At 44.1% G+C, this 18,371-nt stretch overlaps 1 protein-coding gene across 1 annotated transcript in view; it reads left to right on the top strand.

Moving 5' to 3' along the window:
- The first annotated feature begins 11,972 nt into the window (after window positions 1–11,972).
- Window positions 11,973–18,371, top strand: part of LOC129853246 (cAMP-specific 3',5'-cyclic phosphodiesterase 4D-like) — a 316,278-nt gene continuing 309,879 nt past the window's right edge. Inside the window, exon 1 of the mRNA XM_055919085.1 lies at window positions 11,973–12,886. Within this exon, the coding sequence (XP_055775060.1) occupies window positions 12,570–12,886 (317 nt within the window). The 5' untranslated portion in view covers window positions 11,973–12,569. The remainder of the gene's footprint in view (window positions 12,887–18,371) is intronic.

Genomic DNA, 18,371 nt, shown 5'->3' with positions numbered 1-18,371 from the left:
AAACATTAGCTTCCCCTAAATAAACAGCTAGCACCGGGACAAAGGGCAGCACCGGGACAAGGGGTAGCACCGGGACAAAGGGCAGCACCAGAACAAGGGGCAGCACCAGGATAAGGACCATCACTGGAATAAGGGGCAGCACCGGGACAAGGGGCAGCACCGGGACAAGGGGCAGCACCGGGACAAGGGGCAGCACCGGGACAAGGGGCAGCACCGGGACAAGGGGCAACACCGGGACAAGGGGCAACACCGGGACAAGGGGCAACACCGGGACAAGGGGCAACACCGGGACAAGGGGCAGATCCCGCCTGAAGGACTCTGGCAGGTCCATGCTGGCTGACGGCTCTCGACGCTCATGGCAGACTGACGGCTCTCGACGCTCATGGCAGGCTGACGGCTCTCGACGCTCATGGCAGGCTGACGGCTCTCGACGCTCATGGCAGGCTGACGGCTCTCGACGCTCATGGCAGGCTGACGGCTCTCGACGCTCATGGCAGGCTGACGGCTCTCGACGCTCATGGCGCTCTGACGGCTCTGGCTGCTCATGGCTCTCTGACGGCTCTGGCTGCTCATGGCTCACTGACGGCTCTGGCTGCTCATGGCTCTCTGACGGCTCTGGCTGCTCATGGCTCTCTGACGGCTCTGGCTGCTCATGGCTCGCTGGCGGCTCTGGCAGATCCTGTCTGGTTGGCGGCTCTGGCAGATCCTGTCTGGTTGGCGGCTCTGGCAGATCCTGTCTGGTTGGCGGCTCTGGCAGATCCTGTCTGGTTGGCGGCTCTGGCAGATCCTGTCTGGTTGGCGGCTCTGGCAGATCCTGTCTGGTTGGCGGCTCTGGCAGATCCTGTCTGTCTGACGGCTCTAGCGGCTCCTGTCTGGCTGATGGCTCTAGCGGCTCCTGTCTGGCTGACGGCTCTGTAGGCACATGGCAGACGGGCGGCTTTGCAGGCTCATGGCAGACGGGCGGCTTTGCAGGCTCCTGGCAGACGGATGGCTCAGATGGCGCTGGGGAGACGGATGGCTCAGATGGCGCTGGGGAGACGGATGGCTCAGATGGCGCTGGGGCGACGGATGGCTCAGATGGCGCTGGAGAGACGGATGGCTCAGATGGCGCTGGGGAGACGGATGGCTCAGATGGCGCTGGGGAGACGGATGGCTCAGATGGCGCTGGGGAGACGGATGGCTCTGGCCGGATATGGCGCACTGTAGACCTGGTGCGTGGTGCCGGAACTGGAGGCACCGTGCTAATGATAAGCACCTTCCTACTAGTGCGGGGAGCAGAGACAGGGCACACTGAACTCTCAAAGCGTACTCTATACCTGGTGCGTGGTACCGGCACTGGTGGCACCTGGCTGAGGGCACGCACCTCAGGACTAGTACGGGGAGAAGTGACAGTGTGTACAGGACTTGGGAGACGCACAGGTGGCTTAGTGCGTGGGGCCGGAACTGGAGGCACCGAACTGGATACACGCACTATAAGGAGAGTGCGTGGAGGAGGAACAGGGCTCTGGAAATGCACTGGTAGCCTAGTGCGTAATATAGGCACTGTAGGTACTAGGCTGGGGCGGGGAGGTGGCGCCGGAAATACCGGACCGTGCAGGCGTACTGGCTCTCTTGAGCATTGAGCCTGCCCAACCTTACCTGGTTGAATGCTCCCGGTCGCCCTGCCAGTGCGGCGAGGTGGAATAGCCCGCACTGGGCTATGCAGGCGAACCGGGGAAACCATGCGTAAGGCAGGTGCCATGTATGCCGGCCCGAGGAGACGCACTGGAGACCAGACGCGTTGAGCCGGCCTCATGACACCTGGCTCAATGCCCAATCTAGCCCTACCAGTGCGGGGAGGTGGAATAACCCGCACTGGGCTATGCACACGTACAGGAGACACCGTGCGCTCTACTGCGTAACACGGTGTCTGCCCGTACTCCCGCTCTCCACGGTTAGCCTGGGAAGTGGGCGCAGGTCTCCTACCTGCCCTTGGCCCACAACCCCTTAGCCCCCCCCCAAGAAATTTTTGGGAGTTACTCACGGGCTTTTCGGGCTTCCGTGCAAGACGTGTCCCCTCATAATTCCGGTTACGAGCTTGAATCTCCGGCTTCCATCCACGTCTCCTAGCTGCCTCCTCATACCAGCGCTCCTGGGCTGTGGCTGCCTCACTCTTCTCACGAGAGCAGCGATTTCCTCCAGTTTGCGCCCAGGGTCCTCTACCAGACAGGATCTCCTCCCAAGTCCAAAAGTCCTTGTTGCTCCGTCGAGCATTTTTCCCATACCGCTTGGTCTCTGTATTTTGGTGGGTGATTCTGTCATAGCTGTCGCTTTCCTCATCCTCGGATGAGGTGAGGAGAGAAGGATCTTCGGACCAAAATGCGGAGTTAGGGAAATATGCCATCTTTATTTATTAACACGATGGTCACGAAACAAAACACTTTAACAAACTACAAAATAACAAAACGACGTACACGCAACCTGAACATAAACTTACATGGAACAAACGTAAACTCACGAACAGGAACGGACATCGAAACGAACGAACAGTCAAACAGCTCCAAAAGTGAATACATCTAACATAACGAAGACATCACAGGAGACAATCACCCACAAACACACAGTGATAATGCCCTACCTAAATATGACTCTTGATTAGAGGAAAATGCAAACCACCTGCCTCTAATCAAGAGCCATACCAGGCAAACCGAAACCAACATAGAAACAGGTAACATAGACTGCCCACCCAAAACACATGCCCTGACCAAAAACACATAAAAACTAACATAAATAGGTCAGGACTGTTACACAGGGTAACACTCTTGCTCCTCCAAACCTTCCCCTTATATCTACATCATATTTGATTATTCAACCTGAAATAGCTAAAAAAAACAGTTTTTAATTGTAAACGAGCTGCGTAATGCTCTTATTTGGTGGCACCTTATACTCCCCTCCCATTATTCTATATAAAACAACAGTTATATGTGGAGGTCACAGGATGTTGGTGGCATCTTAATTGGGGAGGACGGACTCGTGGTAATGGCTGGAGCGGAATTGTTGGAATTGTATCAAATACATCAACCATGGTTTCCATGTGTTTGATGCCATTCCATTCGCCAACCTCCCCTCAGCAGCCTCCACTGGTGGAGTTATTGAAGTTGATGAAAGGTCATTAAGCTCTATGTATAACGAGAACTTATTTTCCAAGGTGTTGTCTTCATTTTCATTCTCCACATGGCCAAGCTGGTCAATGTGGAGGGTCCAGCTGGTCTCAGTGGTTAATCGGTGTAATGTGGGAGAATGACCTGTAAATTATCTATGTGGGCTGAATGTGTTAATGGTGGACCCTTACTTAATGGGAAAGTCTTGTTAATCATGCAGAACCAATGAAAACGACTCATGGTTAGCCAGAAGATTAATGGCACAGACTTTTACATCATGCTGTCTCACCGTATATGTGAGTGGACCTGGCTCATATAGGTACACACACTCACACACACACACTCACTCACTCACTCACTCACTCACTCACTCACTCACTCACTCACTCACTCACTCACTCACTCACTCACTCACTCAAACACACATTCTACTTGATACACTGAAGAAACAGGCAGCTGATTTAGTTTCCATCAGCTATGATACCCTTTAAAGACACAAAATGCTGCTTTAGTAGCACTTTGAAAGCCATTCCCAGAGGAGGTTCCGTAGAAGTATATCAAAAGTTGTTGTGTAAGCTTTATTCATAGTAGTGTTGCATGGCTATATGCCGCATTAGTATGACTATACACAGAGTGTACAAAACATTATGAACATAACATAGACTGCTCTTTCCATGACATAAGTAAATGACCAGGTAAATACAGGTGACAGCTATGATCCCTAATAGATGTCACTTGTTAAATCCACTTCAATCAGCTTAGATGAGTGTACAAAACATTAGGGATATCTTCCTAATATTGAGGTGCCTTTGAACGGGATATGGAAGTACAGTAGGCGCACCGGTTTGTGTCAAGAACTGCAACGCTGCTGGGTTTTTCATACTCAACAGTTTCTCCTGTGTATCAAGAATGATCCACCACCCAAAGGACATCCAGCCAACTTGACATAACTGTGGGAAGCACTGGAGGTAACATGGGCCAGCATCCCTGTGGAATGCTTTTGCCACCTTGTGGAGTCCATGCCCCAATGAATTGGGGCTGTTCTGAGGGATAAAGGGGGTGTATCTCAATATTAGGAAGGTGTCCCTAATGTTTTGTACACTGAGTGCAGGTTAGTGCAAAGAATGGGCTTCAATCCTAATTCTATGTTGTGGATCAGAACCATATGTACTGTCGGCTCTGACATGAACTACTGTGGACCAAATAGAGCACTGTCTAATTCTATTCATTCTATTCTCTGTTATGGACAGGGTTGGGTAATTGAAGACACTCCTGATCGGTAAAGATTTACATAATGGCATTAGTGCAAAAAGTTTGAATTGAGAGCCTCCATGATTTGAGAGCCTCCATCGACTTCACACTGTGTATCAATCACTGCTGATAATTGTAATGATCTGCAAGCATATGTATGCAGGATTGGGTTATTTCTTTCTGCTCTGCATCAGTATCTCCTGAGCATCTATCCTCTCCTTGTCTCTCTCTCTATCTCCTCCTGACCAGCTCTATCTTTCAGATGGCATATCTCCTCTTCTCCCCTCAGGTACCTCTTGGTGTCTGTTTATTTATCTCAGTATCAGGTATATCACCATGCTATCAGTCTCTCCTCTCTTCTCTCTCAGGTATATCACCATTCTGTCTGTAACTCCTCTCCCCTCTCTCAGGTATATCACCATACTGTCTGTCTGTCTGTCTGTCTATCCTCTCTTCCCTCAGGTATATCACCATCCTATCTGTCTATCGTCTCTTCTCTCTCAGGTATATCTCCAACATGTCTGTATGTTTGTCTCTCCTCTCTTCTCTCAGGTATATCACCATCCTGTCTGTCTGTCTGTTTGTCTGACCTCTAGACTCTCTCAGGTATATCCATCCTGTCTTTCTGTCTCTCTTCACTCCCAAGTATATCTCCATCCTGTCTGTCTCTTCTCTCTCAGGTATACTGTATCTCCATCCTGTCTGTCTCCCCTCTCTCTCAGGTATATCTCCATCCTGTCTGTTTCCCCTCTCTTTCAGGTATATCTCCATCCTGGCCGTCTCTCCTCTCTCTCAGGTATATCTCCATCCTGTCTGTCTCTCCTCTCTCAGGTATATCTCCATCCTGTCTGTCTCTCCTCTCTCTCAGGTATATCTTCATCCTGACTCTCTCCTCTCTCTCAGGTATCTCTCCATCCTGTCTGTCTCTCCTCTCTCTCAGGTATATCTTCATGCTGTCTGTCTCTCCTCTCTCAGGTATATCTCCATCCTGTCTGTCTCTCATCCCTCTCAGGTATATCTCCATCCTGACTGTCTGTCTGTCTCTGCTCTCCTCTGTCCCAGGTGTCAGATGATTCGTCAGACTCTCCAGAGCCGGGGCCAATGTCCTGTATGGAGCCCTTCCTGGTCCGGAGGCTGTCATGTCGCACTGTCCAGCTGCCTCCTCTGGCATTCAGGCAGGCTGAGCAGTACTACTACAACCACAAACCTGAACCAGACACTGTCACAGTCCCACTGCGACCGACCACACTGCTCCTACGCACCCCTCCACTTATCGCCATCACCTCAGCCGACACCAGCAGGTGAGGTGTGTGTATGTGTGTGTGTTGACTTTCTAATTTTATACAAATTAAATTACCATAAGGGATGTTTAGACTGTCAGGCAGTCTGGAAAGAGTGCTTTCTTTTTGGATGGGCTACAATTATACAAATGTAGCCCTTCATTTTCTGTGTTTATTTGGCACTTATTGAAGTGAACCCTGACTCACTTGTCTACTGAAGTCTGACTCATCCGTGTATTTCTAATAGAGCTATCTTCGCTAGCACTGTAATTGACTGATTTCATCATACAGATCTGGGAAATATCTTGTCTCCATTTCTTCTGAAAAGTAATGATTAACTAAACAAAACAACTCTACAGTAACAAACAAGACATGGTATCCATCTTGCAAATCAACATAATTTCACAGAATTGTGTTTTTACGCTATTTTTGGCCCTTTGGTAGAGCAGAGGTTTCAACATGTAGTAGAGTGTAGTCATTCAACCAAAACCCCTTGAGGCACCAGTCCAAAATATGACAAACTTTCAGTATGTCATATACAGCCTCCCTAGATCCTATAAAAAAAACACTTGGGGAACACTGTCATAATACCTGCTAACATGCTGACCAGACCGGAAACGTCGCATGCGCGAGAGTCGCGAGAGTAAATTTAGAAATCCATGTTATTCAATTATTGCACCCACACTGCTCGCGCGCCAACGAGCGTCTGCGATGCCAAGGGTTAAATAGAACTCCTTTCTATTTCTGACGCAGATCGCGCTGAAAGTCCTGCCTCTCCCATATCCTCATTGGATTATAGAAGCAGGTACCCACGTACCATCTCCTCATTGGTAATACCCACGTGTGTGATTGAAAGACGAACTGTTTTGCCGGTCGTCGTGGTAATACTATGAAAGTTTAGATGCCGATCACCATATAAGTTCAAAGATGAAAAAGCCTGGAAAGAGGAGAGATGACTAGAAACAACTCGGTTGGCCGTTTTATGTGTGGATTAATTGTCGGAGTAGAGGACCTTGTGCATTTCAGGTAAAATAACAACTCAATGTTTATATCCCAGGACAAATTAGCTAGCAACAGCAAGCTAGCTAAATAGGACAAATTAGCTAGCAAGTGCAAGCTAACTACCTAATTTGCCATACGTGTTTAATGCTTTTCGACCTGTCCCCAAATTAATGTCATTGGTTCAGAGTTTGTTTTGATATTTTAACCTACGTGTCGTGATCGCGTTTGGTGTGGGGTGACAAAATAAATGTATGCACGATAGCACACGATGGCGCACTCGCACAGTCGGTTTGGGTTCCGTGTGATCTGTCAGAGTTCTAGGATTGTATGGGATTCAAAGCACACAGCCATCACCACCATACTGTCAAACAGTCTAAACAAAGTTACAGCAGGGTATTTAAGAAAGGTTTGGGGAAGCTAAGCCCTCTGCAGTGTGCAGTGCACAACGTACAGTACCATCTGCTATGAGGTCAGTTGAGAGTTACCAGAGCTTCACAAGGTGAGAGATTTGCATTCACAAGTAGCTCATGTCTGAGAAAAATTCTCAGGGACCACAAATAGTAAGGGGATAAACAGTAGCTCATTGTAGCCTTATATCCCATAGGTGACGAGGAGGAGTAAATAAGTGTAAGTAAGGGGAAAAAACAAACCTAAAGCACAGCCAAAAAGAATATCAACAAAGAAGACCCCCCCAGCTCCTGCAGATGAAAGTAATCCCCAGTGCATCTGAGAACACATCAAGTTTGGCAGTTGCTCTGTGGCCAGGTAATGTCTTTGTAATATGAGACAGAGAGAAGATGTAGGACCATGTAATTAGAATTCATAGAATGGACAGTGTCCCTGGGATTTAGAACGCCTCACTCCACTGATCATGAAGATTTGCATTGGAGAGCAGTGTCTTCTTCATCAACAACAAGCTACGTACATACATTACACCGTCCAATTTTAGCACAGATTTTAGCACAGCTGCGATTTTTTTTTTAAAGCTTAGATTATGTTGTGATGTCATCATACATTTTATCAAGAATTGATTAATATATGTAAGTAAGGCACAAGCCCTTTGTAATATAATTATTAATTGCTATGCATTCTATACACTTCACTATGGACAACATGGGAGAAAATGATTGAGAATTCTAACAAAGACCATACTGTACAACGTCTTAGCTCAGTTTAAGGCTTGGTTCATTTATAGTTCATCAGGGTTGAAGAAGAAGAGAACTGGAAGGCAGACAACTTACTGCTTCCAAGTTCAAGTTAAGGGTTCATTTGAACAATGAAAGAGTGAAGTTTACAAACTGGGATAGGTTACAGCTAGCCTACCATACCAGTACTGGAAAAATAAAAAGAAGTGGAGGAAGGAACCGGTCACTTCAGGGGAGATGGATATCGGGACAGATGAAGTCAGATCAAAGACTTTTTTATAGTGCCTTCAGAAAGTATTCACACCCCTTGACTTTTTCCACATTTTGTTGTGATACAGCCTGAATTAAAAATGTATTAAATTGAGATTTTCTGTCACTGATCTACACACAATACCCCATAACGTTAAAGTGGAATTATGTGTCTCGAAATGTTTACAAATGTATTAAAATTAAAAACTAAAAAGTCTTGAGTGAATAAGTATTCAACCCTTTTGTTATGGCAAGCCTAAATAAGTTCAGGAGTACAACTGTGCTTAACAAGTCACATAAATTGCATTGACTCCCTCTGTGTGCAATAAGAGTGTTTAACATGATTTTTTAACGATCCCATCTCTGTACCCAACACATACAGTTGAAGTCGGAAGTTTACATTCACCTTGGCCAAATACATTTAAACTCAGTTTTTCACAATTCCTGAAATTTAATCAGAGTAAAAATTCCCTGTCTTAGGTCAGTTAGGATCACCACTTTATTTTAAGAATGTGAAATGTCAGAATAATAGTAGAGAGAATGATTTATTTCAGCTTTTATTTCTTTCATCACATTCCCACTGGGTCAGAAGTTTCCATACACTCAATGAGTATTTGGTAGCATTCCCTTTAAATTGTTTAACTTGGGTCAAACGTTTTGGGTGGCCTTCCACAAGCTTCCCACAATAAGTTGGTTGAATTTTGGCAGAGCTGGTGTAACTGAGTCAGGTTTGTAGGCCTCCTTGTTCGCACACGCTTTTTCAGTCCTGCCCATGTAACAGTTTAACTTTAGTCCGTCCCCTCGCCCCGACCCGGGCGTGAACCAGGGACCCTCTGCACACATCAACAACAGTCACCCACGAAGCATCGTTACCCATCGCTCCACAAAAGCCACGGCCCTTGCAGAGCAAGGGGAACCACTACTTCAAGGTCTCAGAGCAAGTGACGTCATCAATTGAAAGGCTATTAGCGCGCACCACCGCTAACTAGCTAGCCATTTCACATCCGTTACACTCACCCCCCTTTCGACCTCCTCCTTTTCCGCAGCAACCAGTGATCCGGGTCAACAGCATCAATGTAACAGTTTAACTTTAGTCCGTTCCCTCGCCCCGACCCGGGCGCGAACCAGGGACCCTCTGCACACATCAACAACAGTCACCCACGAAGCATCGTTACCCATCGCTCCACAAAAGCTGCGGCCGTTGCAGGGCAAGGGGAACCACTACTTCAAGGTCTCAGCGCAAGTGACGTCACCGATTGAAAGGCTATTAGCGCGCACTACCGCTAACTAGCTAGCCATTTCACATCCGTTACACCCACAAATGTTCTATGGGATTGAGGTCAGGGCTTTGTGATGGCCACTCCAATACCTTGACTTTGTTGTCCTTTAGCCATTTTGCCACAACTTTGGAAGTATGCTTGTATGCTTGTCCATTTGGAAGACCCATTTGCGACCAAGCTTTAACTTCCTGACTGATGTCTTGAGATCTTGCTTCAATATATCCACAGACTTTTCCTACCTCATGATGCCATCTATTTTGTGAAGTGCACCAGTCCCTCCTGCAGCAAAGCACCCCCACAACATGATGCTGCCACCCCTGTGCTTCACAGTTGGGATGGTGTTCTTCGGCTTGCAAGCCTCCCCCTTTTTCCTCCAAACATAACGATGGTCATTATGGCCAAACAGTTCTATTTTTGTTTCATCAGACCAGAGGACATTTCTCCAAAAAGTACGATCTTTGTCCCCATGTGCAGTTGCAAACCATAGTCTGGCTTTTTTATGGCGGTTTTGGAGCAGTGGCTTCTTCCTTGCTGAGTGGCCTTTCAGGTTATGTCGATATAGGACTCGTTTTTACTTTGCATATAAATACTTTTGTACATATTTCCTCAAGCATCTTCACAAGGTCCTTTGCTACTGTTCTGGAATTGATTTGCACTTTTCGCACCAAAATACGTTATTCTCTAGGAGACAGAACGCGTCTCCTTCCTGAGCGGTATGACAGCTGCGTGGTCCCATGGTGTTTATACTTGCTTACTATTGTTTGTACAGATGAACGTGGTACCTTCAGGCGTTTGGATATTGCTCCCAAGGATGAACCAGACTTGTGGAGGTCTACGATCTGAGGTCTTGGCTGATATATTTTGATTTTCCCATGATGTCAAGCAAAAAGGCACAGAGTTTGAAGGTAGGCCTTGAAATACACCCACAGGTACACCTCCAATTGACTCAAAGGATGTCAATTAGCCTATCAGAAGCTTCAAAAGCCATACCATTATTTTCTGGAATTTTCCACACTGTTTATAGACACAGTCAATTTAGTGTATGTAACCTTCTGACCCACTGGGATTGTGATACAGTGAATTATAAGTGAAATAATCTGTCTGTAAACAATTGTTGGAAAAATTATTTGTGTCATGCACAAAGTAGATGTCCTAACCGACTTGGCAAAACTATAGTTTGTTAACAAGAAATTTGTGAAGTGGTTGAAAAACCAGTTTTAATGACTCCTAAATAACCTAAATGTATGTAAACTTACGACTTCAACTGTAGATACAACAGTAGCTAGGATGGGGAGAATCTGTCCATAATAAAGCGCTGCTTTATGACAATTCAATCCATTTCAATCCCACTTTGTAACACAACAAAAGTGGGAAAAGGGGTGTGAATACTTCCTGAAGGCACTGCATAGGGGAGTGTTCTTTTCTCTTTGGCCCACTGTCATACCCCTCTCCTCACCAACATTGCGTGCAAAGCAACCACTGCTCTGTCAAGAGCCTATTTCTGAGGAGATTGCATTCATGCTCCTGGCATTGAAGAAATTAGAGTCCCGGCCAGTTAGTTTACATTGTAATGGGCTCGAACCAAGCAGTGGGAGAGGAGGAAGAACACACTGCGATTTGACCAAAAGTCCTCTCTTGGGTTTAAAGGAAATAAAGAACAAAGAAATGGAAAATTGAAAATGTGCCTAAAGCAATTTCATGGTGGCTGAATGCCTGTAGTGGTAGAAGGAGCTGGATGGTCATGCTTTCTCCTCTCTGGAGACTGGAGTCCAAATCACAATCTAGGTCCCATCCACCCCGTCACTCCGTGTGGAGGAATGACACTGGACACATCTCAAATGTGAAACAGAATGAAACAAATATAATTTGTCTGCCCTAAAAAATACAACCATATTTAAAAAGATTAAGTAGATGGCATTAACCATCTGTATTAGTGTTTACTTGTTTTGGTGGGAAATTACATTATCCTCATCTAAATTTGAATACTTTTTGTTTACTGTCTGCATTTTAAATAAGTGAAGAATAAAATTATATTTGATCATATTACTAGAGAAATCTATTGAATGTTGCATCCAATTAGTTGAATTTAGGGTATCCTCCCCAAAGAACTTTGCAATGCATACGTGGCAATATATTATTTTAAACAATAAATATAGAAGACACATTTAGACACTTGTTGTGGTCATGGTTTTGATTCCATGAACAAGGATCAACGAGTGAACACTTTTTTCACATTCTAAGCTTATTTTATTATATTATGAATCTCCCATACCTTGATTCCATTAACAAGGATCAGAGAAGCAACATTTGGATTGATTCCCATTTTAGCCATGACATTACATATCCCTCTTTTGTGCATTTGTGTTGTGGTCAAAGGGAGGTGGCTAAGGTCTCATGTTTTATGTATGCTGTGACAGCTTTCCTATTCCATCGTTAACAAGGACTGCAGATGGGGGATGAACAGTGACATTGTGGTTGTTTAGGCCGCCTACTGCATGGATGTTTTCATGCATCGAGTGCGTAAAGTTATGACATCCGGTTTTTGGAACATATTATTTCGGAAACATTAAAGGTCATTCATGGATTTTAATTTAGGCTCAAGGTAGTTTATCCACGTACCACGTAAGCCTATTGGGGAGCACGGATAAGGAATCGTCACCAGAACCTTGCTGAAATAGGCGTGTACGCATAGACGGTGGAGCACTTGGAGTTCGACTACAGCCAGGTTCTTATCTGAGCAACAGGGAGAGAGTAACATTGGACGGGACGTTATAATAACACAAAATTAAATGTTAATTAAAAAAAAATCTTAGCACAGTAGGCCTATAGATGGCAATAGTGTTTGGAGTGTGTGGTGGTGTATTAAGATGACAAAAGTAGACTAGTCACCAAATGGATGTTTTGTTGGATAGTCTACTACTGTATTTTGGAAAATGAGGCAATGCACATTATTTAACTGCTTAACTTTAGATAGCTCTGTCTTGTTAAAGGTAATTCAGAGAAGTGCCTGGATCTGCAGATTTCAAGTAACTTTTCAAACTAACCGAAAATCTGTGTTGAAAGTAACAAATGTTGAATTAATTTAGGTCTCCAGCAGAACAAAGTTTTAGAAAACATCTTGGCAGCAACAGCCCCGAGACAAGGCGCCGAAAAAGTCCAGAGGCTTCACTTTGCATGTTTTAATCCAGACTGCGAGTCTAATAAAAACCTTGGCAAGCTAGGATGGATACCGCCGGCGGGAATGTGACAGCATCCCTCGTCTCTGGCAGTGGTAGCTTCGGCAGCAGCAGTAGCTGCACCGATGGAAACGCGAATGCGCCTAAACATTTGTGGAGGCAACAGAACCAAGCAGCGCTCTCTCCGCTCCACCACGCGCTCGGAGTACGGACGAACAACCGGGTGAGAAGAGGATTTTCGGACACTGAGAAATACCTCAGCCCTAAGACCATGGACCGAACTTATGCAGTGGACACCGGGCACCGACCCTGTTTGAAGAAATCGCGGATGTCATGGCCATCCTCGTTCCAAGGACTTCGACGGTAAGGACAGCTTTATCTCTGTCTCAAGGGAGAATGACAAGGGCGTGTGTGAACAATGGAAAGCGAAAAAGTAGGGTAAGTAGGCTACCAAAGGTGTAAAAGAGGTCGCAACTTTGGACAAGCTTTAGTTTTCATTCCGTAGCCTAAATATTCGCCTTTTAGGTAGATGTGAAAAATATCCTATCCCGGTACTCGAGAATTATTATTAATCTAACCGACGAGACAGAGGGATTTGTAAATTATGTAAATGTGTGTGTATAATGAATTTGCGAACGCATGGTTTGCTCATTCGTTTTTAGATTGGACGTTTGCGCATCAATAGTTTCTGTTATTAATGATATGGATGTCTTGATGGATGACTGTTTAAAAAAAAGACGCCCGTGATTTAAAGGTGCTGTGACTGGGAGTAAAATAAGGCGATACATTAATAACTTAAGGTAGACGTGGACCAAGTAGGCACAGTGAGGACACAAAGTTAAATAGACCTACCCTGCAGGAAATAAAGTGAGGGGCACAATTATAAGGTTCATCTCTCAAATGATGAGCAGGCATAACACATTGCACATTTCAGTCCATGTATTCGCTTGTACGCCCTTTTTTACCCAACACATCCCATACTAGTAGATACATTAAGGCTTTTTATATCACCTATAGACCTAATAAGCCAATTGTAAGCATTTCTTACCACATAATTACAGTTCATTTCTGACAAGGGCAGACTGCTGTGCAGTTCACCAGTCCAATACAAAAATACCCTATTTCCACTCTCATGCTGACCCACACATACTGGCTCTGATATTTTCTTTTCACATTGTCCAATCCAGCATAGTTCTAGCAACTAACGTGGATACAAAAGGAAAGCACAATACTACACATTGGATTGGCTAAGCAGTGTTAAAAGGGTTATAGTATAGGCCTACCATACATTATTTTCACTAGTCTCTCCTACTTGCATTCATTGGTTTAATCCACACATTCACAACGGTCTCAAGCCATTCTATATACCAGGAGATGACTGTCGATGCTTTTTAGGTGGTGGAGCCCAGAAGGCTGCTCCATATTCAGACCGAGTCCTGAGGATTCTTCTTCTCTAATTATCTACTTTAACTGCAAAGTAAAGAGAGAAAGAATCTAATATTAGGTCACCTCAGTTTCCTGTCTGAAGTTCTGGAGCTACCATAATATCTGTCCCTGGACTAATATTCTCTTCAGTTATGACTGCCATCTCACCTCAGGGCTATGGAGAATATTGACCGAGCTGTGCTTGGAATGGACTAACATGTATCCAGACCCGATATTCAGAGTCTAGACAGAAAGAAAAGCATGATTACTGTTTATGAGATTGTTTACAATCTGAAGAAATCATACTTGGGACAGAGGAAGACTTAAGTTATCTTTTATAGAAGGTATAATTATATTTTTAAATATTTCAGGGCGGGTGAAGAAAGATTCGGGGCAGAAAGATGTGTAGTATTGCATTGTTTTACTCATGGCAGATAATCTATAGGGCAATATTGTCCAGGGCCCCATTTCCCAAAAGCATCTTAAGGCTAAGTTCATCAGTAGAACCTTCGTAAGAGCATCGTTAATATCTCCAAGCTGTTTCCCAAAACCATCGTTATTAACGTTGCACTTGAAAATGCTCGTAATCTAAAGATTCCTCGGGCCAATCGTAGAACAGCTAAGTGCATCGTTAGTTCCTTTTTTGCCATCCTGTGTCACTTTATACACAGAAGGTCTCCGTTGAACATAGATTCACATGGCCTATCCGTTTCCCTGTGACTGCCGATAACTTCAGAACAATGTTGACTACAAATACAAAGTTGCCAATGTCTTTGCAATTGATACAAACAAGCAACATATAAAGATGCTTCAAATGAAAACAGAGATGACCGCATTAAAATAAACAGTAGGCTATAGGCCTTTTGCAAGCATATTGAAGTAATTTCATGTTTAATCAATTGAGTTCTATTTTTCTACTTCTAATTTGTTGAATATACACTGAGTGTACAAAACATTAAAAACACCTTCCTAATATTAAGTTGCACCCCCAACCCCCTTTTGCCCTCAGAACCGCCTCACTTCGTCGGGGCATGGACTCCACAAGGTGTTGAAAGCGTTCCACAGGGATGCTGGCCCATGTTGACTCCAATGCTTGACTGGATGTCTTTGTGTGGTGGACCATTCTTGATACACGGGTATAAAAAAAAATAGCAGCGTTGCAGTTCTTGACACAAACCGGTGCACCTGGGACCTACTACCATACCCCGTTCAAAGACACTTCAATATGTTGTCTTGACCATTTACCCTCTGAATGGCACACATACACAATTCATGTCTCAATTGTCTCAAGGCTTAAAATATATTTTAACCTATCTCCTTCCCTTCATCTACACTGATTGAAGTGGATTTAACAAGTAACATCAACAAGTCTATCATGGCATTCACCTGGTCAGTCTGTCATGGAAAGAGCAGGTATTCTTAATGTTTTGTCCACTCAGTGTATTTCATAGCCTTATTTGTGTGCAATGATGTGCCGACTGGGCATTTTTATTGGGTAAGCATTAGAGTTTAAGCTGGTTACTGAATTTTACTGGGATTTACCACCCAAAACCACTCGATTTTCCAAGGATAAATAACTGAGAGAAACTGGTAAATTATAATAAATTACTTATATGAACAGCATGGCGTGAAATGAAACTGTTAAATTATATGCATGTTTAAATCTGGCTTCTCTATGGCCTCTGCATGAAGAATCTTCAATGCTCAGGGTGGGGACAGACAGCCCATCTCAGTATTGAGCGCAGTTCACAATGTATGTAGACCTATACTGTCACCTCATCATGGTAACTTTTTTCTTGTGATAGCTAGGCCTGCATTTGCTGCAGCATAGTCTATGCTACAGTAATATAAAGACCGAATGCCCGTCTAATTTACCCATCTCCATCTGGCTTTCGAGATCACCTTATTTTTTAATTGTAACTTTTATTTTATTGTGTCATTTGTGCTCCTTCTCTGGCTTCTAGGTCACCAGGCTGCTCGTTAGGGCGCACACCTGTCACCAGCGTTACGCGCATAATTATACTCACCTGGACTCCATCACCTCCTTGATTACCTGCCCTTTATATGTCACTCCCTTCGGTTTCTTCCCCAGTCGTCATTGTTGCTGTTTGTGTTTCTTGTTTTGTTAATTAATTAATTAAATGTATTCACTCCCTGAACTTGCTTACCAAGTTTCAGCGTACATCGTTACATATTGTAGCTGCAGAGTTTTAAAACAGCCCATCAATCGAAATTCGTTGCTTTAAACAAGTGCATGCGCAAGCTCTCTCGCAGTCTTTCTCTCTCTCCATCAACTGTAAGGACCGACGCCGGAGAAGAAAGCCGGTACGGGGAGTAGAACATTTATTATGGAACAGACATCAAACAGGACAGGGACAGCAATAGAACCGGGTATGCAAAGACGAACAAACATTAATCCTGAAGCAGGGAACAGAGCTTGGGAACAGACCGATATAGGGTAGGTAATTACACAGATTGAGTCCAGGTGAGTCCAATAATCGCTGATGCGCATGACGGGGCAAGACAGGTGTGCGTACTGATGGTGGCAGGAGAGCGTAATGTTGGGGAGCCTGTCTCGTTCGAGCGCCAGGGAGGGAGAGAGGGAGCAGACGTGACATCAACTCCATTCAAATTAGATTATCCGGTTCTAGTTTGACATATAGCCCTATACAGGGCATTCTGAAAGTATTCAGACCCCTTCCCTTTTCCCACACTTTGTTACGTTACAGCCTTATTCTAAATAAGATTACACAATAGTGAGAAAGCAAAAACTGTTTTTTAGAAATGTTTGCAAATTTGTTACAAATAAAAAAACTGATAGCTTATTTACATAAGTATTCAGACCTTTTGCTATGAGACTCGAAATTGAGCTCGGGTGCATCCTGTTTCCATTGATCATCCTTGAGATGTTTCTACAACTTGATTGGAGTCCACCTGTGGTACATTCAATTGATTGGGCATGATTTGGAAAGGTACATACAGTTGAAGTCGGAAGTTTACATACACCTTAGCCAAATACATTTAAACTCAGTTTTTCACAATTCCTGACATTTAATCATTGTAAAGATTCCCTGTCTTAGGTCAGTTAGGATCGCCACTTTATTTTAAGAATGTGAAATGTCAGAATAATAGTAGAGTGATTTATTTCAGCTTTTATTTCTTTCATCACATTCCCAGTGGGTCAGAAGTTTCCATACACTCAATGAGTATTTGGTAGCATTGCCTTTAAATTGTTTAACTTGGGTCAAACATTTCGGATGGCCTTCCACAAGCTTCCCACAATAAGTTGGGTGAGTTTTGGCCAATTCCTCCTGACAGAGCTGGTGTAACTGAGTTAGATTTGTAGGCCTCCTTGCTCACACACATTTTTTCAGTCTTGCCCACACATTTTCCTTAGGATTGAGGTCAGGGCTTTGTGATGGCCACTCCAATTCCTTGACTTTGTTGTCCTCAAGCCATTTTGCCACAACTTTGGAAGTATGCTTGGGGTCATTGTCCATTTGGAAGACCCATTTGCGACCAAGCTTTAACTTCCTGACTGATGTCTTGATGTTGCTTTAATATATCCACATCATTTTTCTACCTCATGATGCCATCTATTTTGTGAAGTGCACCAGTCCCTCCTGCAGCAAAGCACCCCCACAACATGATGCTGCCACCCCCATGCTTCACGGTTGGAATGGGGTTCTTTGGCTTGAAAGCCTCCCCCATTTTCCTCCAAACATAATGATGGTCATTATGACCAAACAGTTCTATTTTTGTTTCATCAGACCAGAGGACATTTCTCCAAAAAGTACGATCTTTGTCCCCATGTGCAGTTGCAAACCGTAGTTTGGCTTTTTTATGGCTGTTTTGGAGCAGTGGCTTCTTCCTTGCTGAGCGACCTTTCAGGTTGTGTCGATATAGGACTCGATTTACTGTGGATATAGATACTGAAAGATTAGTGGAATCTGTGTGGGTAGCTGGACAGGTAGGATGACTGACAGTGAAGATGAACAGGTGGTCACGTGTCAGATGACAAGAATGGATGAGACTGAGGCAGGAATTCCTTTAACCATAAAGTGGTATATTTACTGAGTAGTCTGTGCTGCATAACAAAGGAAACAAAATAACATGTATCCAATCAAATTCATAATCACAAAAATCAAATCATAACAATCATTCATTATAACATAATTAGGGAATTCAACAATCCAGTTCATTAAGAAGTCAATAGTAATCACCTGTGAGTCATTTAGGCTCTTAACTATTTATCCTAAAATAAATACAAACAGTGAATGGTCATTCAATCTATAATCTCCTTTAGTTTGATATCAAAGTCGATCAGTTAGCAAACAATGACGTTTCTCATTTCACCCTTTCAATTGTCTTCATGTGTGCATGTAATTAATTTAATTACATATTAACCATATCGATTGCATAA

This window comes from Salvelinus fontinalis, chromosome 4 (assembly GCF_029448725.1).
Source record: "Salvelinus fontinalis isolate EN_2023a chromosome 4, ASM2944872v1, whole genome shotgun sequence".
NCBI lineage: Eukaryota > Metazoa > Chordata > Actinopteri > Salmoniformes > Salmonidae > Salvelinus > Salvelinus fontinalis.
This window is presented reverse-complemented; position numbering and strand designations above follow the sequence as displayed.